The following is a 27,191-nucleotide window of genomic DNA, read 5'->3' as shown; positions in this document are numbered from 1 at the left end:
CTGGAATGGGTCTTGTCCAGCCTCACCCTCAGGTCTGGTTCCCACCCACAGCCTTAACCAGGAATCTGGTCCCCACCCATCACCCAGTCCCCTCCACCTGGTACCACCTCCACCCCGGTCCCCTCGAGGCCACGCCCCCTGGTCCTGGTACCACCCACGGCCACGCCCCCTGGTCCCTGCCCAGCCCCCAGCCCTGGAACAGGTCCTCGCCCACGGCCACGCCCTTCGTGTCTGGCGTCTCCCAGAGCCTAGCCCCGACCCCAGAAACTAGTCTCTGCTCACACCCCGCCCATGGGTCTCTCCCGGCCCCCGCTCGCCTATATCACCACCTCTGCCCCGAGCTCCCAAGATTCTCGCTCTCCGCGGTGGGCAGCCCGTGACCGGAAGCCCGTGTGGAGCCGCCAGCCCGAGACCGGAAGTAGGAGCGCGGGGAGGCGCCGCGGAGGCTGCCGCGGATGGCTGGCTTCACGGTGTGTGCTCCGTCTTCTCTGGGTGGGACGGCGTCCACGTGGTACGGTTGGCCGCGGTGCCCGGGGAGGACGCGGTGAGCTGCGGGTGGTCGGGGCGGTGCAGGGAGGGGCGTGGGCTGAGGGCACCCCATCACGGCCCGGGGACTCGCTGTCCCTCCCGGGACCGTTTTCTGCCGGAAGCTGCTGGTACCTCCCAGCTCTGCACGCCGCTTCCCTCCTTCAGAGCATCCTGCCCCCCCCCCCTCCCCCGTCACCCTCGCCGGGTGTGATGTTGCCCCCAGGGGACTTGTACCCTAGTCTGGAGGCTTTGTTTGGGTTATTACAAAGGGGGCGGGGCGGGGCGGGTGCTATTGGCATCTAGAGGGCGGAGGCCAGGGATGCTGCTCCACGACCTCCAGTGCACAACCTTCACAACAAGGAATTATCCAGCCCCAAATGTCAGTGGGGCTGAGCTTAGGAAACCCTGCTCTAGGGCCTTACAACCTCTGAGGCCCTGAGTGAACTGTGGAAATTGTTTAAAAGTCAGCTGAGTCCTGTATAGGGCCCCCAAGTGACAAGCCATATTTAAAGTGACTGGAGTCGCCAAAAACTCTCTATGCAGCCAAATGAGTTGAGCGAGCCAATTGCACACAGCGTGAACCTGCTTTCCCCACTTGGGGAGCAGCTGGCTGGATGAGAATCAGGAAAATTCAGTCACAGCCAATAATTACACGTTAATCAGTAAATTCAAAAAAGAAAAGTGAATAGGATGGCTTTTCCATTCAGTAACTGTTTTATGCTATATAAAAGGCCTCAAAGGCAATCTTTGTGCTTTTTTTTTTTTTTTCTCCTCCTCAGACAAGAAAAGCACCTCTAGAGCTCAGGTTTGAGTTGAAAACAGGTTTGAGGCTCACCTTTCCTCACTGATTTAAGATTTCTGTGTGACCAGGTGAGGGCTGTGTGGAATTTGTGACAACAGGTTCCACCTGCCTCCACTGGGCAGAATAATTGCTAATGGGCTTTCTTGAGCTCAGATCGGAAACACACAGTCACTAAGAATAAGATAATCTTTTTTTAAATTATATTTTTATTGATTTCAGAGAGGGAGAGAGAGATAGAAACATCAATGATGAGAGAGAATCATTGATCGGCTGCCTCTCACACACCCCCCACTGGGGATCAAGCCCACAACCCCAGCATGTGCCCCTGACAGGAATAGAACCCGGGACCCTTCAGTCCACAGGCCGACGCTTTATCCACTGAGCCAAACCAGCCAGGGCAAGAATGAGAGAATCTTAAGAAAAATTTCTTATGTTTGATGCATTATATTCAAGGGAAAGATAATAAGGTATGTATGGCTATATGTATGTAAATAATTCAATAAATACAGTTTATTTATGAAAATAAATACACATTAAACAAACATGTAAATAACAAAATGTGTAAGAGTATAGAAATATGCATTTGCTCACATTATATACTAAAAATGTTAGGATTTTATATATAAGTATAAATATATAATCTTTACATGTATATGAAGTATGACAAGTCATCCAACTAAAGACTAGCAGGAATATTTAGCAACATTCCTCAGTCCTGTTGAGTTTGACTTCTAAAGCTCTATAAATCCTCCACAAAGATTTAAAATATGGGGGCATTAGGGAGAAAAAAATATTTTAACTTTTTTATATTAGTAACAGAAATTTAAATTGAACAGCAAACAAATGTATTTTGAGCAAGTGGGATTTTTTCTCAATGAGATTTAAAATCATTTGGAGGAATATTAAGCAACAACTTATAGATTGAAGGGTAGGGTGCCAGTTTCCAAAGACTGTCCTTCACAACTTGCCTTCTAACTTTTCTGAAATAACAGTCTGGTGATTCATATTGAAGAGAAACATTTTAAGTAATTTTATATTCAATTGTTGGGCTTTAATAATTGTGTGTGTGTACACGTGCGCGTGCATATGCATGTCCATGCTTTTTTCATTAGCTTTCCTATGTCATTCTTGAGGGGAATATTTGCTTGTCATGCAACAGATCCTTTTTGAGTGTGCAATTTAGGGGACCAGCCATCCTCATTTATTCAGCTCTAAGGGATTTGCCAGGATATTGGACATTTAGTGTTCAAATCAGGATAGTGATAGGCAAACCAGGATGGTTCATCATCTCCATGAGCTAGGCCCTGGGCCAGATGCATAGGGACCCTGGAGAACCAACTTGTCTTGCCTCCATGGAATTTACATTCTAAGCAATTAATTACATAAGTGATGTGGGAGCTTGGCACAGAGGACTCAACCTGAGGGAACAAGGAAGTCATTTTGAGAAGGCCTGATATTGAGCTTGAGAGCTAAAGTTGGAGCTGGATTTTGCTAGTCATAGAACTAGACTAGAGTGCAGGTGTGGGAGTACATTTAAGAGAGCACTTTGGGCAGAGAGAACTGCATGAAAACAAGCCCAAACCCAGGAGAGCCTGGGGTTCTCCATAAACTGGGAAGACAGGGATGGCTGAAGCCAAGACAACATAGGGAAGGAGGGTGAGCCAGGCTGGACAGTTGGGCAGGCAGGACCAGATCAGGCATTACTTTGGACTCTCTTCTAAAGCCATTGGGCAGACACTGAAGAGGATGTGTGGTTAGCATTTGCTTTTTGCATGCTGGTTAAAATGGACTTCCGGATTAAGAATGAGGACTTAAGAGGGAAAATGGAAGGTGATAGGAAGAAGTTTAGGATTAAGATGATTGTACCCTAGGCCTGGATAATGGCTGTGGAGGAGGAAAGAAGTAGAAAAAAAGAGACTGCCCTAACCAGTTGGGCTCAGTGGATAGAGCGTCGGCCTGCGGACTGAAAGGTCCCAGGTTCGATTCCGGTCAAGGGCATGTACCTTGGCTGCGGGCACATCCCCAGTAGGGGGTGTGCAGGAGGCAGCTGATCAATGTTTCTCTCTCATCGATGTTTCTAACTCTATCCCTCTCCCTTCCTCTCTGTAAAAAAATCAATAAAATATATTTAAAAAGAAAAAAAGAGACCTTAGAGTTTAGAACTAAGAGAATATTATGATGCTTCCATTCATGCATGCATTTTTCAGGTAACAGAACATTTACTATGCTTCTAGTTCCTGTCCATGCAAACCTGCAGGCATCACCCTCTCCCAGGTCCAACTTTGCCACTCACAGGTCCCCTCCTCCACATCCGAAAGAAAGTCAGGCCTGAGTATGTGTAGGGCTTCTCTGTCCACCAGGGTGGCCATTAGCCACGTGTCGCCATTTCAATTAAACCAATGAAAAATACAACTAAAAACTCATTTTCTCAGTTCCAATGACCATATTTCAAGTGGTCAGTAGCCACCTATGGCTAGTGGCTGCCACATTGGACAGAGCAGAATTAAAGAACATTTCTATCACTGACGATTCTGTTGGGCAACACTGGTGTGGAGTGGCCCTTTCTCTGTGACCTTCCCAGCACCAACACAGCCGAGAGGAGATAGGAGTCTCTGAATCTGTAACCTGAGCAGAGTCCCTGTCTGTCCTCACGTGAACTCTAACTGCCAAAAGGCCTTGAAGAGGTACTTGGCGTCTGAAAGTGTCCCAGGCAACTTGTCAGTTTCCTTTCCTCTTGGGGCTGTGAGCTGGGTGGATCCTACCTCTTCTCCTCAGCTCAGTGACTATGACTATTCCTAACTACAAATTGGGTCCCTGGTGGGGAGAAAGGAGCCATCACCCACCTGTAGCGGGTAAGGAAATTCTGCCACAGTTGTGTGGGTCTTGGACTCGCACCAAGGCTCAGGGAGGGTTTGATGTGAGAGGCTGTATTAGTTTCCTATAGCTGCTGTAACAAATTATCATAAACTTTGTGGCTTAATGCATTGCAAATTTATTTTCCTGTGGTTCTGGAGGTCAGAAATCCTAAATGAGTTGGCAGGGCTGCATTCCTTCTGGAGTCTCTAGGGGAGAATCCATTCCCTTGCCTTGATCTTCATAGAGAGGCTGCCTGCATTCTTTCCTTGGCTTAATGCTTCTCTTTTCATCTTCAGAGCTAGCAATGTAGTGTCTTCCAATCTCTCTCTCTCTCTCTCTCTCTCTCTCTCTCCTCCCTTCTCTCACCCCCCCTCTCTCACCTCTGTTTTCCATCTCTTTTGCAGATCCTGACCCTCCTGCTTCTCTTTTATAAAGACCCTTGTGATGACGTTGGGCCCACCTGGATGATTCAGGATCATCTCCCCATCTCAAGATCTTTACCTTGATCACATCTGTAAAACTCTTTGCCTTGTAAGGTAGCACATTCACAGGTTCTGCCGAGTGGACATCTTTGGAGCGGGAGCGTTAACCTGTCTATCATACAGGCCCAGGAGTCAGTGACTCCCTACAACTCTTTTTCACCTGGCCCACACTCACTCTTAGTGTCTTATGTTCCCCTCTCTGCACATACTCACACCCGTTATTGCTTTCATCTTTTAGTTGCAGGGAGGACACATATAGAGACCTCAAAAAGCTAGTTTTATGGGATTACATTTTATTCTGTTACTACATTCTATATATGCTGCTTGGTATTTTTATTTTTTTTCACTTACGTTTATTGAAGATAAGAATCTATCAATACATAGAAATTGTCTTTTTCTTGTTTTGGCTGCATGTTTCTTCATGATGTGGGTATCCCATAGTTTATTGAACTAATTCCCTGTTGATGGTCATTTGTGTTGTTTCCAATCCTTTGATATTATAATAAGGCTACAGTGAATACTCTCGCTATTCTATGCTGATCTCAGCCTAATAATAACCAATGTTGAAATAGATCCCTTCACCAATAACTATGAGGAAACTGAAAAGATACAGGTTAATGACTTACAAGATCTAGAAATCACACCGTCGCCCACACAGGAATGTCATAGGTAGAGAGAGTACATGGGCCTAGGGTTCTGCTTTTATTGGGGTGTAGGTTGGGGGCCTAAGGTTCATGGGTTCACTCTTTATTGGTGAGTTTAAAACATAAGAACAAGAATTTAAAGTGCAGGAAGGGAAAACAAACAGGTAGTCCAAATGGTCAGTCATTAAAGTCAATCAAGATCTCTAAAAGAAAGCGTCAGTAGCGGAGGCAGCCTGGCCTCCTTATGTGGTCCTGAGACTGCCAGATGTGTTTCTTAGAGACAGCTGTATTTGAACTGGATGCCTCTTCAAAATGGATGTTGCTTGGCAATCAAAGCTTAAGTCAGACACTTGCATTACAAAAAAAAAGGGAAAAAAATGTCAGGGTTTACACTAAACTCACCCAGGTCTTTTAGTATTTGTGTTACAGTTTAAATAGATCCCTAAAAGTTCCATTGACAGTGAAAGAGTAAATGTTTTTGCATTTTGCTTGACATTAACAAATTCCTTCCATAGGAGTTATACCCCAGCAATGTATGAGAGTGTATTTCCATACAGCCTTGCCAATAAAAGAAGTGGCCCGCCATGTCTTTGTTGATCTGACTGGTATCAGTGTAGCTGCAGTCTACATCTCTGTGAATAAGATTATCGGTGGTTCTACCAATTGGATTGGTAGTGGTAGAAACAAATTATACTGTGTTGAGGAGTACGTGGGACATGAGGAAATGAGACAGAGAGTGAAAACACTGTGATGAGAGGCAGAGATGGGGCAGTAACTGGAAAGAAAACTGTGCTATTAGACATATTTCATTACTAAATACTGCATTGGATTTAAATGGTGTGAGAGAGTCTAGTAGAGTGGGAGAGCTTGAAGGGAAGGGTAAACAAGAGGTCATCAATAGTGTACAGCTCCTAAAGCAGGCGTCCTCAAACTACGGCCCGAGGGCCACATGCGGGTGTTTCTGCCGTTTTGTTTTTTTACTTCAAAATGAGATATGTGCAGTGTGCATAGGAATTTGTTCATAGTTTTTTTAAAACTATAGTCCGGCCCTCCAACGGTCTGAGGGACAGTGAACTGGCCCCCTGTTTAAAAAGTTTGAGGACCCCTGTCCTAAAGGCAGGTGGGATGGGACACAACAAAGCTGTAGAGTCTGGCCTTATAAAGAAGGGGAGACAGCTCCTAGTTTATAACAGAAGAGAGGGAGGAAACCGCGTTCAGATGATCATTTTGACGTCAGGAAGGTAGGTTCTTCTCATGATGATCACTTTGAGAAGTGGGATGCGGGGCCATCTGCTGAAAGTGAGGGTATATTCCTTATCTGTTGGTGCTAACCTTAGTCACTTAAAATAATAGTAGTCATTTCCTTTCTCACAGTTTTTGTAGTTCAGGAATTCATCTTAGGTTCAAGGTTCTGGCTCAGGGACTTTCGTGATTTCTTAGCCAGATATCAGCTGAAACTGCAGTCATCTGAAGGCTTGACTGGTGCTGAAAGATGCGCTTTCAAGGTGGTTCACGCACATGCTGGCGTTCGTGCTGGCTGTTGGAGAGAGGCCTCAGTTCCTCTCCAGGTGTCTCTCGCCACAGGACCACTGGCGTGTCCTTGCAGCATGGCTTCCCTAGAGCAGGCAGTGCAAGAGACCAGGGTGGAAGCTGCTGTGCCTTTTAGGGCCCAGACTTAGAAGTCACCTCCACAGCATTTTATTAGTCACGCAGCTCAGCCCTAATCAATGCAGGTGTGACTATCAGGAGGCTTGAATCATTAAGGCTACATAGGAAGCTGATTGCCATAGAGGGAAAAGGTGAGATTTAAAGAGATTAGAAAAGGTTTGATTAGTAGGAAGCTCCATTGACTTATAGGATTGTCCCGCAGGATTGAGGGCTCTTGTCATATTGGTGATTATGTTTGTCTAAAGGTGACAATAGTTCAGTTTTCCTGCAGGCTGATCTGCCCGAGTGCTGATACAGAACAGGCAGATGTTTGGAATCACGTGGTCAGAGTTCTGCTGGAGCACTGTGAAGGTGGGGCTTAGGGATAAGGAAATTTGTGGAAATGAGGGACATTGTAATCCACGCTGGGTAAGCATGAAATGAGGAGAGAAGGTGACTGATGGGTAGCAAGAAGGTAGGATAGTAGGTGGACTGAGTTCTTTATGTAGTAGAAGATACATGTAGTGAAAGGAAAAAAATTAGTGAACCAAGGAAAAGTTTGGGAGGTTGTGTTCAGAGAGAGGGAAATTTCTGAACTATTGTTCTGGATAGTGAAACAGTGTCAGGTGATGAGCAAGCCCAGGGTGGTGCCCATGGAAATGTGTGGCAAAGGTGGAGTAAAACAAACTCATAACACTGTGAGTCTGAGATCATCTGAGTGAGGTGGGACTGGAGGCTGAAGGAATAATGGAAGTCAGGTGCCCAAGTCTTAAGTGAATAGGGTTTGAAGGTGGGAATGTGATTGTGACAACCACATGGATGAGACTAAGTGAAACAGAATTTAAAAGGAGGTGAGCAGCCCCTGGCTGGTGTGACTCAGTTGGTTGGAGAGTTGTCCCGTGCACTGGAGGTTCACGGGTTCGATTCCTGGTCAGGGCACATACCCAGGTTTCAGGTTTGATCCCTAGTCAGAAGGCATATGGAAGGCAACTGATCAGTGTTTCTGTCTCACATCGATGTTCCTCTCTCTCTGAAATAAAACTTAAAAAAAAATATTGCCTTGGGGAGGATTAAAATAAGTAAATAATCAAATGGGTCATACCATGGTGGACAGAAGGTAAGTTTTGCCATCACACAACCATGGGTTTACCAGCTGCTAGGCAAAATAAAGGCCCAATAACAAAGACATTGCATTTTGAAGGAGAACATGATGGGCAGGCTAAGATAGATTTGTCCTCAGTAACCTAGAGAAAGAGAGAAGCTATGCATTTTTCATATTATCTTATTTATTCCAGAGTGCATTGTGGGAGTAAGAAGAGAAGCTTCTTGGTTCTCCCATCGCCCTGTTGTTTAGGAAAATTTACTGGCTGAATCATAGGATCGTGTCATGGTTCTATTCCCCACCTGTGGTAAGTTGTGGGGTCCCAGCAGCTCTCAGAGGCCAGGTGTTAAAGGCCCCTGTACCACCGAGGAGGTAGGGGAGGGGCTGAGGCAGGAGTGGCGCTCAGAGGTCACTGGTACCTAATTAGGTTTTGGGTATTTGGGGTTTTAGTAGTTTGTATGACTGTGGAGCTGTCACCTGTGTGGTAAATGTGCAGGAGCTTTTGAATTTTATCTGTAATTCTTTTTATAAACCTGATTAAATGACAATGATGTCCCTTGGATTTTCAAATTCCTCGACTGTGAAACGTGAATAATCTCTTCCTCAAGTGCAGTACGACGCTTGAGCTCTCTTTTCTGGCCCTGGTGAGACAGGGCTCTGCTCTGGTTTTTTAATGAAAGGTGTGTGTGTGTGTATGTGTGTGTTCGTTCATAGGTAGGAGGGGAGTTTGTGAGTGCTAGAGTATAGAGTACACCTGGATTCTTGTGACTTATTTATGACTCATTTCTACTTCTCCAGTTAAGTCTCCCCTGTACCCAACACCCCCTCAAAAAGGATGCACAGAGGAGGAAGGTTTTGTTAATGGCTTCCTGACAAGCTGGTTACCGGTGAGTCATGTTTCTTTTTCCAAATCATTATTTTTTGGCCAAAATTGAACTTGTTATCTTTCAATGACCTGGAGCCTCACAGCCAAACCAGATCTTCAGGCATCCAGGATCTCTGAGCATCTAATGGAGGGTGAGGGGCTGCCCAAACAAGGTCAGTATATGTCAGTATTTACTACATTGCAAAGTTTCCTGCAGGGTCCCTCTCTCATGTTCTGCTGATAGTTTTTAAGGGAACACTAAGGAAAGACATGACTGTTTCCTAAACTCAAGCAATTGATGGTGGCCATTAGGAAGTCATTCATACATTTACCAAGTATTTCTGATTTCTGCGATGTTCCAGGCCTGTGTTCAATCTTTGAGATTGAGGGCTGAGTCCAAAAGCAAATTAGAGTAGAGCCCGGAACTCTGATATACAAAATACACCTTCTGCTTTGAATTCCCGGTCCCCACTCTTGCCATCCTTGGCCCTTTTCCTATATAACCTCAGTGGTCCTTGGCTAAGCCATAATGTTTTCGATGACTTTAGGACATGGTGACCTTCAAGGATGTGGCTGTAGAGTTTACCCAAGAAGAGTGGGCATTGCTGGATCCTTCTCAAAAAACACTGTACAAAGATGTGATGCTGGAGAACTGCAGGAACCTGGCATCGCTTGGTAAGCCTGACACCATTACTGCATTTATTTCTTAACTCAAGCAACAAGTCTTTCCTTCTTTTTTAAATTGAGGCAACATTCATATAACATAAAATTTACTATCATAACCATTTTAAAGTATACAATTCAGTGGTTTTGATGTATTCACAGTGTTGTGCAACCATCAGCACTATCTAATTGTCATCACCACTAAAAGAAGCTCACACCCATTAAGTGGTCAGTACTCATTACATTCCCCACTCCCAGCTGCTGGCAACCACTAATTTGCTTTCTGTCTCTATTAATTTGCCTATTTTATATCATTGGATCATAAAATATGTGATCTTTGTCTGGTTTCTTTCAGGAAGTATAATGTATAAAGGTTTGGCTGTGTTATAATATGTATCTCAGTTATTTATGCCTTTGTATGACTGAATAATATTTCATTTTGTGGGTATACAATATTTTGTTTACCCATTCAATGGTTGATAAACATTTGGGTTGTTTCCACATAACGGGCTGTTATAAGTAATACTGCTATGCATTTTTGTATGTAAGTTTTTATTTAAACCTATGTTTTCAGTTCTCTTGGGTATATATCTAGGAATGGAATGCTAGGTCATATATTACTACTAGAAGCCCGGTGCACGAAATTCGTGCACGGCAGGGGGTTGTCCCTCAGCCCAGCCTGTACCCTCTCCAATCTGGGACTCCTGGAGGGATATCCGACTGCCCGTTTAGGCCCGATCCTAGTGGGATCGGGCCTAAACGGGCAGTCGGACATCCCTCTCACAATCCAGGACTGCTGGCTCCCAACTGCTTGCCTGCCTGCCTTCCTGATTGCCCCTAACCGCTTCTGCCTGCCAGCCTGATCACCCCCTAACCACTCTGCTGCCAGCCTGGTTGATGCTTAACTGCTCCCCTGCCAGCCTGTTTGCCCCCAACTTCCCTCCTCTGCCAGCCTGGTCACCCCTAACTGCCCTCCCTTGCAAGCCTGGTCCCTCTCAACTGCCCTCCCTTGCAGGCCTGGTCCCTCACAACTGCCCTCTCCTGCTGGCCATCTTGTAGTGGCCATCTTGTGTCCACATGGGGGCAGGATCTTTGACCACATGGGGGCAGCTATATTGTGTGTTGCAGTGATGATCAATCTGTATATTACTCTTTTATTAGATAGGATAGAGGCCTGGTGCACGGGTGGGGGCCAGCTGGTTTGCCCTGAAGGGTGTCACAGATAAGGGTGGGGGTTTCCTTGGGGTGTGGAGCGGCCTAAGCAAGGGGCCTGTGGTGGTTTGCAGGCCGGCCACGCCCCCTGGCAACCCAAGGGGAGGCCCTGGTATCTGGAATTTATTTTCCTTCTACAATTGAAACTTTGTAGCCTGGAGCGGAGCCAAGCCTGGGGCTCTGGCAGCCATTTCTGTGGCAGTTAATTCACCTTCTATAATTGAAACTTTGTAGCCTTAAGCGGGTGAGCCTGGCCAGGGTGTGCGGAAAGCTTTGCTTCCCCTGTTGTCACCAGCAGCCCTGGCCTGCTCTCTCAAGCTCCATTCTGCCGCCATTTGTTTGAATTTGTTTACCTTCTATAATTGAAACTTTGTAGCTTGAGTGGAGGCTTAGGCCTGCAACGGCTATGGAAAGCTTGGCTTACTCTGTTACCTGGGAAACCTTGCTCTCTGTGGCTGTAGCCATCTTGGATTGGGGTTAATTTGCATACTCACCCTGATTGGCTGGTGGGCGTGGCTTATGTAGCAGAGTGATGGTTAATTTGCATATTACCATTTTATTAGAGAGGATGTTTAGCTTACTAAGAAACAGCCAAATTGTTTCCCCAGCATCTGTAGCAATATAGGAGTTCAGATTTCTCCACATCTTCCCCAACATTTGTTTTTGGTTTTTTATTATAGCCATTCATGTGGGTATGAAGTGGCATCTTGTTTTGATTTGCATTTCGTCCTGATGACCTTGAATATTTTTCCGTCTCCTTGTTAACTGTTTGTATATCTTTGAAGAAATGTTTATTCAAGCCTTTTAAATTTGGTTATTTTTTTGTTCTTGGCCAGGATGTGCGGAAAGCTTGGCTTCCTCCATTGCCGGGGAAACCCAAGCCCTGGCCTGCCTTGGTCTCCACTCAAGGCTACAAAGTTTCAGTTATAGAAGATGAATAAATCCCAGATACCAGAGCCTCCGTTTGGGTCGCCGGGGGCGGGGGGTGGGGTGGGGTGGGGAGGGGGTGATGGCCAGCCTGCAAACCACCACAGGCCCCTCGCCCAGGCTGCCCCACGCCCCAAGGGAACCCCCACCCTGATCCGGGACTCCCTTCAGGGCAAACCATCTGGCCCCCACCCGTGTACCAGGCCTCTATCCTATCTAATAAAAGAGTAATATGCAAATTGACCATCACTCCAACACACAAGATGGCTGCCCCCATGTGGACACAAGATAGCCACCACAAGATGGCCAGCAGGGGAGGGCAGTTGGGAGGGACCAGGCCTGCAAGGGAGGGGAGTTGAGGGTGACCAGGCCGGCAGAGGAAGGAAGTTGGGGGCGACTGGGCTTGCAGGGAAGGGCAGTTGGGGACCCAGGCCTGCAGGGGGAGAGCAGTTGGGGGGGGACTAGGCCTGCAGGGGAGGGCAGTTAGGGGTAACCAGGCCTGCAGGGGAGGGCAGTTAGGGCAAACAGGCTGGCAGGGGAACAGTTAGGCATCCATCAGGCTGGCAGGGGAGTGGTTAGGGGGTGACCAGGCTGGCAGGCAGAAGTGGTTAGGGGCCATCAGGAAGGAAGGCAGGCGAGTAGTTGGGAGCCAGCAGTCCTGGATTGTGAGAGGGATGTCTGACTGCCCTCGAGGGGTCACAGATTGAAGAGGGTGCAGGCTGGGCTGAGGGACACACACCCCCCGTACACGAATTTCATGCACCGGGCCTCTAGTATTGGTTTTATTAGATTCAGGGTACAGTATAATGATTCGATATTTCTATACCTTACAATGTGATCACCCCACTAATTCTAGTAATAATCTGTCACCATACAAACCTATCACAATATTATTGGCTATATTCCCCTTTTTCATCCATCCCCCCCCCCCCTTTTGCTGGTAACCATCCCTTTGGTCTGTGTTTCTATGAGTCTGTTTTTGATTTGTTTGTTCCTTTGTTTTTGAGATTCCATGTATAAGTGTCACCATACGGTATTTGCCTTTCTCTGCCTGACTTATTTCATTTAGCATAATACCCTCTAGAGTCATCCATGTTGTCACAAATGGCAAGATTTCATTCTTTTTTATTGCTGCATAATATTCCATTGTATATATGTATCTCATTTTTGTTATCCATTCATCTGTTGATGGACACCTAGGTTGCTTCCATATCGTGGCTATTGTAAATAATGCTGCAATGGGCATAGGGATGCATGTATCTCAAATTAGTGTTTTTGGTTTCTTTGGGTAAATACCCAGAAGTGGAATTGCTGGGCTGTATGGTATGTCTATTTTTAGATTTTTGAGGATTCTCCATACTATTTTCCATAGGGGCTGCATCAGTTTGCAGTCCCACCAAGTGCACAAAAGGGTCCAGGACTTTTGTTTGTTGGAAGTATTTTTATTATTGCTTTGATCTCATTAGCTGTAATCAGTCTGTTCAGATTTTCTGTTTCTTTTGATTCAGTTTTAGAAGATTATATGTATACTAGAATTTCGTGCACGGGTAGGGTCCCTAGGCCTGGCCAGTGATCAGGGATGATCAGGGCTTTCCTTCCCCAGCAGCTGGCTGCCAGCCAGGGCCTTCCTTTCCCGGCTGCCGGCCAGGGGCTTCCTTCCCTGGCTGCCAGCTGCCGGCCGGGGCCTTCCTTCATTCCACGCAATCCCCTGGTGGTCAGCGCATGTCATATCGAGCGATCAAACTCCTAGTCTCCTGGTCAAACTCCCAAGGGAACACTTTGCATATTAGCCTTTTATATGTATAGATGGGATGATGCTCCAACAACCTGAGCCACTTGGCCAGGGCTTTAAGTTAATTTTTATATGGTTTGGAGGAAGTGTCAACTCCACTGTTTTGCAAAAGTTACCCCAAAACTTTTGAAGAAGAGACTGTTCTTTTCCTCATTGTAGTTTTTCGCACCCATGTCAAAAATTATTTGACCGTAGTCATATGAGTTTTTGTACACTCAGTTCTGTTCCATTGATCTATATGTCTGTCCTTGTACTAGTACCTCCTGTCTTCATTACCATTTCTTTGAAGTAAGTTTTGATAACAGGAAGCATGAGTCTCTCTTTTTTTCTTTTTCAAACTGTTTTGTCTGTTAAGGATCCCTTGCAATTTCATATGAATTTTAGGATCAGTTTGTCCATTTTTGCAAAAAAAAAAAAAAAAAAGCTGTTGGAATTTTGATAGTGATTACATTGAATCTGTAGATCACTGTGATTGGGTTAGTATTGTCATCTTAACAATATTAAGTTTTCCAATTACATATACTTTTGTTACTCATTTGTAATAAGATTCTATTATGGTCAGATAAGATACTTTGTGTGATTTCTTTGTTATTGTTTATTCAGACTTGTTTTGTGTCCTAACATATGGTCTCTTCTGAAGAATGTTCCATATACATTTGAGATGAATATGTATTCTGTTGTTGGATGGATTGTTTTATATGTATGTCTACTAGAGGCCCGGTGCACAAAATTTGTGCACTCGGGGTGGCGGGGGGTCCCTCAGCCCAGCCTGCACCCTCTCGCAGTCTGGGAGCCCTTGGGGGATGTCCGACTGCCACGGAGGCAGGAGAGGCTCCCAACACCAACACTGCACTCGCCAACCGTGAGCCTGGCTTCTGGCTGAGCGGCGCTCCCTCTGTGGGAGCGCACTGACCACCAGGGGGCAGCTCCTGCACTGAGCGTCTGCCCCCTGGTGGTCAGTGCATGTCATAGTGACCAGTCATTCCGCCATTTGGTCAATTTGCATATTAGCCTTTTATTATATACTAGAGGCCCGGTGCATGAAATTCATGCACGGGAGGGGAGTGTCCCTCAGCCCAGCCTGCACCCTCTCCAATCTGGGACCCCTCGGGGGATGTCCAATTGCCGGTTTAGGCCCTGCAGGATGGGGCCTAAACCGGCAGTCAGACATCCCTCTCACAATCCAGGACCGCTGGCTCCTAACCGCTCACCTGCCTGCCTGATCACCCTTAACTGCCTCTGCTTGCCGGCCTGATCGCCCCCTAACTGCTCCCCTGCTGGCCTGGTCGCCCCCTAACTGCCCCCCTGCCAGCCTGGTTGCCCCCTAACTGCTCCCTTGCCAGCCTGGTTGCTCCCTAACTGCCCCTCTGGCAGCCTGGTCACCCCCTAACTGCCCCCCTGCCGGCCTGGTCACCCCCTGACTGCCCCCCTGCTGGCCTGGTCTCCCCCCCAACTCCCCCCCTGCCAGCCTAGTCACCCCTTAACTGCCCCCTTGCTGGCCTGGTTGCCCCCTAACTGTCCGGAAGGAAGTCGGACGTCCAGAAGATGTCTGGTAGACCTGGTCTAATTAGCATATTACCCTTTTATTAGTATAGAGGATTAGGTCCAGTTAGTGTATAGGATTGGCTAAGTTCTCTGTTTCCTTGTTGGTTTTCTACCTAGTTTTCTGCCTATTATTCAATGTGGTATGTTGAAGTCTGCAACTATTACTGTAGTCTTTATTTCTCCCTTCAATTCTGTCAATTTTGAATTTATATATTTTTGAGCTCTGTTGTTAGGTACATATATGTCTCTAATTGTTATATCTTCTTGATGAAGTTACCTTTTTATTATTAAGTAATACCTTTCTTTGTGTCTTATAGCAATTTTCGTATTAAAGTCTATTCTGAAATTAATATAGCTACACAATCTCTCTTTTATCTGCTGTTTTCATGGAATAAATTTTCCCAGCAGTTGACTTTCAACCAATTAATGTCTTTAGATGTAAAGTGAGTATCCTATAGATAGCATATAATTGGATGATTGTTTTGTCCACTCTCCCAAAATCTGCCTTTTAGTTGGACATAGACTAATCCATTTATATGTAAGATAATCCTATATAATAAAAGTGTAATATTCTAAGTGTCTGACCAGTAGCTATGATGCGCACTGACAACCAGGGGGCAGATGCTCTGACCGGTAGGTTAGCTTGCTGCTGGGGTCTGGCTGCTTGGGACTGGGCAAGAGGGCCCCAAATGCCAGCCAGGCCAAGGGACCCCACCCGTGCACAAATTTGTGCACCAGGCCTGTAGTTACTGATGAAGAAGAACCTATTTATGTCATTTTGTTATTCCATTTGTTCCTCAATTTCTCCATTATTATTTACTTTTTTGTGTTCTATATTTTCTAGTGGGCCATTTTAATTCCCTGTTCATTTTTTGTTCAGTTTAGTTTTGTTTTTTTTATTGAATTTATTGGGGTGACATTGGTATTTTTTATTTTTTTTTAGTTATTTTTTAGTAGCTGTCCTGGGGATTATAATTAACATTTTAATTTATAATTATTTTGATTTAATACCAACTTTGTTCAATAGTATACCAAAGTTTTGTTCCTATATAGCTATACCCTGCACACCCTCTCCCTCACTTTGTAATGCTTTATCACCCCTTACATCTTATACATTGTGTGGCTATTAACATAGATTTACAATTACTGCTTTAGGCATTTCTCTTTTTTTTTTTATCCTCACCCAAGGATATTTTCCTGTTGATTTTTAGAGAGAATGGGAGGGGAAGAGACAGAAAGAGAGAGAAACATCGATGTAAGAGAGACACATCAATTGGTTACCTCTTGCATGCTCCCCAACCAGGGCCTGTGCCAGGGAGGAGCCTGCAACCAAGGTACATGCCCTTGACTGTAATCGAACCCAGGACCCTTAGTCCATAGGCCAATGCTCTATCCACTGAGCCAAACTGGCTAGGGCGGCATTTCATTTTTAAGTCATATAGGAAAAAAGAGTTACAGAACAGAAATGAAGGCGTTATACTAGTAACCCCCCCAAAAGAATTATTATTGACAATTATACTTACCCATGTATTTTCCTTATCAGTGTTCTTCATTTTTCTTTTTGTGGATTTGAGTTAATATTCATTGTCCTTTTATTTCAGTCTTAAAGTGTCCCATTAGCATTTCTTGTAAAGTGGATACATTACTACTGGAAGTGATCTCTGTCTCTTTCAGTTTAACCTATCTGGGTTTTTTTAATCTTTGTAGTGTATATTTATGTTTTTCATAACCATCAAGTTTGGTTAAGTTTTTATCCATTATCTCTTCAAATATTCTTTTCTACTTCGTTCTCTTCTCTACTTAAGGAACCTCCATTATGTGGATGTTGATATGTTTGATGGTATCCCACAGGTCATTTAGGCTCTGTTCATATTTTTTTTTTCTATTTTTCAGAGGTGATATAAATTTTCCTATCTCATGGTCATTAATTCTTTAGTCTGCCTACTCAAACCTGCTGTTGAACTCCTCTTCTGAAAGTTTTGTTTGTGTTACTGTACTTTTCAACTGCAAAATACCTATGTAGTTTTTTAAAATAATTTCTATCTTTAACATGTTTTCTACTTGATCAGTATTTGTTCTTATTGTTTCCTTTAGTTCTTTGTACATGGTTTCCTTTAGGTATTTAAGCATATTTAAAATAGGTGTTTTTAAGTTCTTTATCTAGCCCTGGCCAGTATGGCACAGTTGCTTGAGCATCGTCCTGTGCACCAAAAGGTCACTGGTTTGATTCCAGTCAGGGCACATACCCAGGTTGTGGGAGGGCAACCAAGTGATGTTTCTCTCACACATTGATGCTTCTCTCTCCTTCCCTCCCTCCCTCCTTACCTCTCCTTTCCTCTCTCTCTAGAATCAATAAAGTATATTTTTAAAAATTCTTTATCTACTAAGCTTAATGTTTAGGTTTCCCCAGGGACCGTTTCTATATTATTTCCTATAATGGGCCATAAAATTATTTCTTTGCCTGCCTCGTGATTTTACTGGCTGAAAATTGGACATTTGGAATACTATCATATGGCAATTCTAGAATCAGCTTCTCCTAATCCCCAGGGTTTGTTTTTGCTGTATGTTTAGTGATGTTTATGAACTAATTTGGTAATGTCTGTATTTGTTGTGTGTAGCTACTGAAGACTCTGCTATGTTGAGAACTCCTTGTACACCTGGAACAAAAACAAAACAAAAGTCTCCTAGTCTCTGCAGATGGGCTCTGAGTATATAATGGGTGTTTACACTCGCCATAGCTTCACAGCCTGCTTATGAATAAAGCCTAAAGGTCAGCCATAGCTGAGGACTTAGTGCTTTTTCAGGTCTTTTCTGAGCATGTGCCCACCCCGAGTATGCACGAGGCTACTAGATTAAAAGTGTCAATGTAAAAAAATGGCCAAAACTTGTAAAGAATTTTTATCAGAGTTCATTTGAGCAAAACTGATGACAATTACCAGGAATCAAAATCCCAAAGGCTCGGAGAATAGCAGTTTTTCAGTTTCTTTTATGCATTTGAAATTAAGGAGGGAACACAAGGAAGATTACAGGAAAATGGAAGAAAGCAAGGTGTAGATCAGATTAGAGGATGGTTAAGATTATGCGCTTTCTTGAGGATGGTCATGCCTTGGGCAGGGCGGCGGGGGGGTAATTTAGTTAATTTAGATGCTCAAGACCAATGGACAGGGCTTGCTTAAAAACCTCTCACTAAAGAAGTTATGTTAAAAAATAGAAGAAGTTATGTTGTGCTCCGGCCAGTGTTGCTTAGTTGGTTGGGCGTTGTCCCATGCACCAGGGGGTTGCCGATTCTATTCCTGGTCAAAGGCATCTATGCTCAGGTTGCGGGCTTGATCCTGGTAGGGGGCATTGTGCAGGAGGCAGCCAATCGATGTTGCACTCTCACATCGAAGTTCCTCTCCTCCCATTCTCTCCCTAAAAATCAATAAACTATTCTAAAAAACAAAGTTATTGTTGTATGACTACCCACCATGACCTGTCCAATTAGGAATTTATGATCTATTTTTTTAAATATAGAAACATCAGTGATGAGAATCATTGATGGGCTGCCTCCTGCATGCCCCCTACTGAGGATCAAGCCCGCAACCCGGGCATGTGCCCTTGACCAGAATTGAACCCAGGACCCTTCAGTCCTTAGGCTGACGCTCTATCCACTGAGCCAAACCAGCTAGGGCAGGAATTTATGATTTATTACAGCACCCTTTTTTCAACTACAAAAGGAATATGAAAGAGCTTTTCAAAAATTTCCAAAAAGATATTGTTCCACACTTTTCCTTCCAAGTTTTCAGTCAGTCTTTTGTTTTCTTCTACTGTTTTCCCTTGCTTCAGGTGGTGGTGGCTGATATACACTTAGTGGCCAGATTATTATGATCTCTGAATGCATAATAATCTGGCCACTCAGTGTGTGTGTGTGTGTGTGTGTGTGTGTGTTAGAGGCCCGGTGCATGAATTCGTGCATGGGTGGGGTCCGGCCAGCCTGGCCAGGGGGAGGGGACATGGGCAGTTGGCTGGCCTGCCTGCTGGTTGAACTCCTGGTCGAGGGGACAATTTGCTTATTAGCCTTTTATTATATAGGATATACACTGGCCAGATTATTATGTGTTCAGAGATCATAATAATCTGGCCACTCAGTGTATTTGCCTTTAAATGTGTTTAGCACAGCTCAGCCCTTGGAGAGTTTGGGATTAGATAAATGAAGGCAAGCCCTTTGAGCCAAACCTTCAGAAAGGTCTAAACAATCAGTCACAGTTACTTGAGATAATGGTCCATTCTGCTCCCTCCAGTACTAGGAATGTGGGCTGTTGTCTTCAAGGTCATGGCCAAAGCATGAAATAGAGAATCAGTCAAGGATCGGTTAAAATGTCAGCTGTTTTCTTTTTCTCCTTGATTAAGCATTTTCCTGGTTGCTATAATCTTTTGATAAGTCCCCAGAATTCTAATAAAATCAACTCTTAAAGTTTTTGCCAGTTTATTCATTGCTTTTGTGTAGGGATGGGCTTTTGGAGTTTAGTATTTCTTGTTTTCAATGCCATGACTTCTCACTAGAATTTTTTTTTTTTTTTTTTATTGATTTTTTTACAGAGAGGAAGGGAGAGGGTTAGAGAGTTAGAAACACCGACCAGCTGCCTCCTGCACACCCCCTACTGGGGATGTGCCTGCAACCAAGGTACATGCCCTTGACCGGAATCGAACCTGGGACCCTTCAGTCCTCAGGCCGACGCTCTATCCACTGAGCCAAACCGGCTAGGGCTCACTAGAATTTCTTAAGCACTTCTGTGTTCCTGGGTCTGGGCTAGGTTTAGGAGTACAGTGATGAATGAGACAAACATGTTCTCCACCCTCACAGAGCTTTGTAACTGATGCCTACCCTATGAACTGAATATATGTTTCTTACCCTGACTTTATATCTCCATAGTTAAAAGCTTTAGAGCTTCTGATGTGTGTAATTTAGACTTTGACATGGGCTTTGGGACTATAGTTGACCCTTGAATAACAGTTTGAACTGTGTAGGTCCATTTATACATAGATATTTTCAATAATTATACAGTTGGCCCATCATAGCCCAGGCTTCACATCTGAAGATTCAGCCAACCACAGATCAAAAACAGTATTTTTGACCCTTGGGTTGGGAATCTGTGAATGTGGGAAGCCAACTGTATGCATTGTTCTATGCCATTTTATATATAGGACTTGAGCATGTGTGGATTTTGGTATCCACAGGAGGTCCAATCTCCCACGGATACCAAGGGACAACTAAAGTTTTGGGGGAATCAAATTAAATGCAGAGTTTTGACTGTGCAGGTAGTCAGTACCCCTAATCCCCTCATTCAAGGGCCAACTGTATTTATGCCCTGTCACCTAGATATTGAATAAGGATACTTGTATTTTTGTTCCTTGGGAGTTATAGTATTCATTAGAATTTAAGTATAATTATTCCATTACTCTAAAAGTCTCACTTGGCCTCTTTAGAATTGTTGGCTTCAGTTTCATGGAGTTCCTTGTCACCTACACAGTCCCCCTTCAACATGCCTTTTCTCCATGATTAGGGTATCATGTTGATAAACTCAGCCTAATCTCTCAGTTGGAGCAAGAAGACAAGGTGATGACAGAGGGAAGAGGAATTCTCCCAGGCATTTGTTCAGGTGAGCACCAGGTGGATATGACTCTGTGAGGAATAGCTGTGGCCAGTGATTTGGGACATGGAAGTATTACATTAAGAAATATCAGAGAACTTTGTAAAATGTCCTTTTTTTTCTGATGGAGCTGGCCAAGAACATTTGGTATGAGCATTTTTTTCCTTTTAACTTGCTGTTCAGCATCTTATACTTTACTTTGGACTTAGGCTTTCGTCTCCCCTTGTCTTTGTTTTGTTTTGCTTAAGTCTTTTTTAACTTTTTGTCCAATTTCTTTGTATTTTACATCCCTGATAATTCCTTCTTTTATAAATCTCTGACAAATCTTAATCCTTCTAGAATCCTTTTTTTAAACCTGCAATTTGATTACTCTTATCCTTTTCACTGCAAATCTCCTCAAAAACCCTAATCTCTCAGAGTCTAGCTTTACTCATGTGTATACTTAAATTCCTTTTCAATTTGTTTCAGATTTGGAACCTATACTTAAAGCCAAATGGTTAACACCCAAGAAGCATGTTTTTAGGAAAAAACATTCTAATGGTGTAAAAGCGGTAAGACTAACATGGTGATTCTTGGTTTTTCACAGTAGAAGAATTCTCTAAGTTAGAAAAGCTACAAGATAAAAAGGAGTATCATAAGAAGAAAGTAACATTTACACACGATAAAATGGTGTTTCTAGAGAGATGTTGTGGAAAAATTGTGAATTTGGAGAAAATTATAAGTTAGCTTCAAGCTAATTTTTTCACTGAGAATTTCCAGAAGTAAATTATTTCCTTAAATGTGACTAAGATATTGTCTGTTGAATCATAAAGTTGTCTTAAATTTATCAAAAAATGCTCTTGTATGGTAAGGACATGTATCTTTTTTAACTTACAAGAGCTCAGACTGGGTAGATGTCTTATATAAGCACTGAAAATAGTGAAAACATCAGTTATATTAATTAGCATAATTCCTGGGAGAGAGAATTTGTATGACAACACTGAATATTAAAAATATTACAAATTATAGTTATTTCTCTATCAACAGGAAAGAAATCATGTTGGAATGAAACTTAATGAATGTAATCAGTGTTTTAAAGTCTTCAGCACAAAATCTAACCTTACTCAGCACAAGAGAATTCATACTGGAGAAAAACCCTATGACTGTAATCAATGTGGAAAATCTTTCAGCAGTAGATCTTATCTTACTATTCATAAGAGAATACATAATGGGGAGAAACCTTATGAATGCAATGACTGTGGGAAAGCCTTCAATGATCCTTCATCTCTCAGACTGCATGTAAGAATTCACACTGGAGAAAAACCTTATGAATGTAACCAGTGTTTTCATGTTTTCCGTACTAGTTGTAACCTCAAAAGCCACAAGAGAATTCATACAAGAGAGAATCATCATGAATGTAATCTGTGTGGAAAGGCCTTCAGCACGAGATCCTCTCTTACTGGGCACAATAGTATCCATACAGGGGAGAAGCCTTATGAGTGCCATGATTGTGGGAAAACCTTTAGAAAGAGCTCATATCTGACACAGCATATGAGAACTCATACTGGAGAAAAACCTTATATGTGTAATCAATGTGGCAAATCCTTTAGCAGTAGCTTTTCTCTTACTGTGCACAAAAGAATTCATACTGGAGAGAAACCCTATGAATGCAGTAACTGTGGAAAAGCTTTTAATAATCTCTCAGCTGTTAAGAAACATGTGAGAACTCACACTGGAGAAAAACCCTATGAATGTAACCATTGTGGAAAATCTTTCACCACTAATTCTTACCTTTCTGTGCATAAGAGAATACATAATAGGTGGATTTGAATACAGTAACTGGGAAAGCATTCATTGATTTTTTTAATCCCTCAGACAACTTGTGGTAACTCATGCCAGGTGTAAGAGTTACCTGTTGCTGCCTAGCCAATTTCCCTCCCAAACATAGTGGCTTCAAACGACAAACACTTATTATCTCACAATTTCTGAAAGTCAGAAGTTCATAAATGGCTTAATTTTGTAGTTCTGGCTCAGTATCTCTCATGAGGGTGCAGTCAAGATAGTCATCAGAAGCTACAATCATCTGTATTTTTACTGCTGAAGAGTCTTTTCCAAAATGGCTGACTCACATGCCTGGAAAGTTAGTGCTGGATGTTGCCAGGGAACCTTCATTTCCTCACCATGTAGGATTTTCCATGGGCCTGAGTATTTTTATGTGTAGTATCAGGTTCCCTCCAAAACATTTGATCTGAGGGAGAGCTAATGCCGAAGCCATGTTGTCTTTTATAACCTAGCCTTGGAAGGACATGTTATCACTTCCATATTGTATTGGACACACAGACCAATCCTGATACAATGTGGAAGAAGACTACACAAGGAGTGTATACCAGGAGAGATCCTTGGGAAACATCTGAGAAGCTTGTCATAAAATCAGTGAAGCAAGGCCTTCAGCTTTCCATCAATTTGATATTGAGCAACTCTCAGGTTAATTCACTCTGGAGAAAAACCTTGAGTGCAATCTTTGTGGAAAACTTTCAGCTCAAACTCACCTTAATGTGCCCAGTACACGTGATAAATCAGTACAGAGAAATACTCATATAAGGAATGTGAAAACCCCATCAGAACAGACATTCACATTACTGAGCAAACGATGGTGAGATACTCTGAATGCAACAAGAAAGCCTTAATGTTCTCTCAGTTTTTGAGAGATGTGAGGATTTATTCTGGGGAGAAAGTCCTGTTAAATGTAATCAGTACTGGAAAGTCTTTCGTTTTTCCCATTCTTACGAAACTGAGAACTCACTGCAAAGACTATAAAGATTGTCAGAATGCCTTTAATGATACCTGTTACATTAGGAAAAATATTAAATACTCCCTGGACACAAAACCTGTCAGTGTATTAATTTTGGAAGATCTTTCCATGATTCCTCTTTGTTGACGTGAGAATTCACGGTAGAGGAAGATCCTAGGAATGTAATCGGTACGACGATGGCTCAGCCTCACCTATTCACTGAGTAGCCACAAAATAATTTAAACCTGGAATGGAAAATGTAAACCTTAAGAGTGTGGTATATCACCTTTAATAGTGACTATTCCTTAGGTTGGTGCATTAATTTATTTTCAGTTGTTATGTTTTAGTATAAACATTTATGTGTATAGCTATAGCCTAAAATAAACCTGAAGTGTTGTACCAGTTTGGTATGTAATATTTACTCTTTGAAGATAGCAATACATGACAAAGGTATTTCTGAATATCTCCTGAGTGATTTAGTTTATCATAATGAAACACTATGTGCTATATACTTTTCTTCTCACTTAATGGCATTTTTGTCAAGTGGACTTTATGATGTTGATTATTTTTTATATTTATACTAGAAGCCCGATGCACAAAGATTTGTGCAAGAATGGGCCTTCTTTCCCCTGACTGCTGGCACCGCCTTCGCTCTGGCCAGAGCCGCCTTTCTGCCTTCCCACGCTGCCCAGAGACCTGGAGCAACTGGGGTCTCACCCCACCCCCACCCCGGCCGCTCAGCACCTGTATATGCAAATTAACCTGCCATCTTTGTTGGGTTAATTTGCATAGTCACTCCTGATTGGCTAGGGGGCATTGCGAAGGTATGGTCAATTAGCATGTTACTCTTTTATTAGTGTAGATCCTGGTATAGCAGTTACTTTTAGCTTCTTCTCCAGCGCCCATTCTCCCCTACTTACTTAAAGAAAAAAACATTTTGTTGCCCTAGCTGATTGGCTCAGTAGATAGAGCGTCAGCCTGCAGACTGAAGGGTCCCAGGTTCAATTCCAATCAAGGGCGCATGCCTGGGTTGCGGGCTCAATCCCCAGTAGGGGGCATGGAGGAGGCAGCCAATCGATGGTCCTCTCTCATCATTGATGTTTCTCTCTCTTCCCTCTCCCTTCCTCTCTGAAATCAATAAAAAATATATATTTTTAAAAAAAACACATTTTGTTCAAGTTATCAAGCAGTATTGAAAATACTCAGTATGGAAAGCTTTCCTGAAGCCCAAGGATGTGTTGACCTCCTCTGCTGGCCATAAGTAGGTAGAAGTCACTGGGTGGAACATCATCTGACTTGTTTGCCTCACTAAATTCTATTCACCTTAACTATTTTTTCCCTTGAAAGTGGGCTGAAGGCCTAGAAAAGCTATATTTTGATTATGATGATTTTAAAAATCACAATGATACGGGCTCCCTAGAAACTTCTGATTGGCTGTATCAACTCTAGATTGCTTGTTCTTAGGCTTCTCCTTAAATTATTAAAAGTAACCTCTGAGTGATTAGAGCCCAAGTGATTTTGGGGATTTAGTTTTGAGGAGGTGTTGTGTTAATATCCAGCTGAATGCAATATTTTACTGGTAAACCTGTTAGTCACATTTTATGTTTCATATTTGTTTAAAGTGCATTCTGTAATTTTTAAATATAGAGTGTATGCCCATTAACTCAAGCTAATTGTTTTTTTATATAGTATGCACATTCAGTTTTTTCCTCAAACTTATTTATATTTAGTAATAGATGTGTATTCAAGTCTTCCATTTTGGTTATAAATTAACATTCATTTTTGTAATTTTGATTTACATATTTGATGCAATGTAACTAAGCAACAGGATTATTATTTTCTTGTGAACTGCTTCTTTTTATGTAGGGGCCATATTTTTATAGCTAAGTACTTCAATACATTGATAAATGATCAGTCACTTATATAGCTCTTTCTATATACTGGACACTCTTCTGAATGCCTTATGAAGATTCACTTATTGAGTACTCAATGTGAGCTTCAAAAGTACAGGCTATTAATATTCCCATTTTATAGATGAGAAAACTGGTATGGTACACTTAATGTTACTTGCCTGAGTTACTGGCTAGTAAATGATAGCGCCCAGATTTGAACCCAGACAGTCTGTGCACTTAACCACTGCCTCTTTATTGAATACTAGAGGCCCTGTGCCCTCTCACAGTCTGGGAGCCTTCAAGGGATGTCCAACAGCTGCGATGGCAGGAGAGGCTCCCGCCACTGCCATTGCACTCGCCAGCTGTGAGCCCTGCTTCTGGCTGAGCGGTGCTCCCCCTGTGGGAGCACACTGACCACCAGGGGGCAGCTCCTGCATTGAGCATCTGCCCCCTGGTGGTCAGTGTGCATCATAGCGACCAGTCATTTCGCCATTCAGTCGATTTTGCATATTAGCCTTTTATTATATAGGATGGCTGTCCTTATTTTAAAAGGGGGAAGGTCATTTGGCACTTGACTTGTCAAGGACATCTATCTATCTATCTATCTATCTATCTATCTATCTATATAAAAAACCCTAATATGCAAATAGACCGAACGGTGGAACAACCGAACAACTGGTCGCTATGACATGTGCTGACCACCTGGGGGCACATGCGGAACATGGCGGATGTCGGCTGCAGCAGGATGGTGGAGCAGGTGAATGGGGGCGCCAGACCACGGTGGCGCGCCAGTCGCTGTCATCAGGGTGTCTCTGGTGGTTACTGAAAATTCGTTGCTCCCACACGCCGCAGTCCCACCCGACGCTCGCACCTGCTGCCAGCACCGGCCCTGCTCACACCTGCTGTTGGCATCCAGTGCCGGCCCCAAATACTGAGCGTCAGCCCCGATCACTTGGAGCTGTCAGCAGGTGCAAGTGGTGGCTGCCGGCCCCAATTACCCCTCAGGGATTCTCCACCTCCCCCTGTCCTGAGGGGCGATTGGGGCTGGCAGCCGCTTCTCGCAACCCTGCTGGCCCTGGAGCCGCCACTCGTACCCACTGCCAGTGCCCGGCGCTGGTCCTGATTGCTCGGCGCCATCAGCAGGTGCGAACGCTGCCAGCCCCGATCACCCCTGAGGGCTTCTCCACCTCCCCCTGCTCCTGAAGGGCTACTGGGGCAGCAGCCACCACTGGCACCTGCTGCTGGCGCCGGCCCCAATAGCTCTGCTCTGTCAGCAGGTGCAAGCAGGGCCAGTGCTGCCAGCACGTGGGAGTGGTAGCGGGAGCGGGGCTGCCAGCAGACGGGACCAGGGGCTGCAGTGGTAGGGGCCGGGTGGAGGCATGAAGGATGGGCCAAGACCCACCCATGTCCACCGCAGCCTCTTGACCCACAGTTCAAGGTGCACGAATTCGAGCACTGGGCCACTAGTATATATCTATAATAATAAAAGCATAATATGCTAATTAGACCAGACAGCCGAAGACCTTCAGGATGAAGCCACCACAGCAGGGGCTGAAGCAGAGTTCGTTAAGGGCGATCAGGCCAGCAGGTGAGCGGTTAGGAGCCAGCAGTCCCAGATTGCTAGAGGGTGCAGGCCAGGCTGAGGGACAACCCCTCCCCCCATGCATGAATTTTGTGCACTGGGCCTCTAGTATATTATAAAATGTCTCCCAAACAAAATTTTGATCCAACTGTTCTCTTTGTGCCTATTTATATATGTATGTTTAAATGTGAGATAATTTTCTACCTTCAGATGGTATTGTTAAAATTAATTTAAAGGCAAGCACTAGTAAGG

The 27,191-nt window shown here is 43.8% G+C and overlaps 1 protein-coding gene across 6 annotated transcripts; it reads left to right on the top strand.

Moving 5' to 3' along the window:
* The first annotated feature begins 221 nt into the window (after positions 1-221).
* Positions 222-25,736, top strand: ZNF558 (zinc finger protein 558). Of its 6 annotated transcripts, XR_013813577.1 has the most exons (8): positions 222-544; positions 8,255-8,368; positions 8,860-8,948; positions 9,475-9,601; positions 20,609-20,704; positions 21,164-21,246; positions 21,722-23,774; positions 24,050-25,736. XR_013813577.1 is itself a non-coding variant. In XM_079772124.1 (7 exons), the coding sequence occupies exons 2-7, from the start codon at positions 8,347-8,349 to the stop codon at positions 22,502-22,504; spliced, it is 1,200 nt and encodes a 399-aa protein (XP_079628250.1). In that variant the 5' UTR covers positions 222-470; positions 8,255-8,346; the 3' UTR covers positions 22,505-25,736. The 6 variants fall into 6 exon arrangements, 5 of the variants coding, with proteins under 5 accessions (XP_079628250.1, XP_079628251.1, XP_079628249.1 ...); XM_079772124.1 differs by having other exon boundaries at positions 222-470; positions 21,722-25,736; XM_079772125.1 differs by having other exon boundaries at positions 222-511; positions 21,722-25,736.
* The last annotated feature ends 1,455 nt before the right edge of the window (positions 25,737-27,191 follow it).

This window comes from Cnephaeus nilssonii (genome assembly GCF_951640355.1).
Source record: "Cnephaeus nilssonii genome assembly, chromosome: 5".
Taxonomy (NCBI): Eukaryota; Metazoa; Chordata; class Mammalia; order Chiroptera; family Vespertilionidae; genus Cnephaeus; species Cnephaeus nilssonii.
The sequence above is the reverse complement of the archived record's forward strand: the minus strand, read 5'-3'. Positions and strand labels throughout refer to the sequence as shown.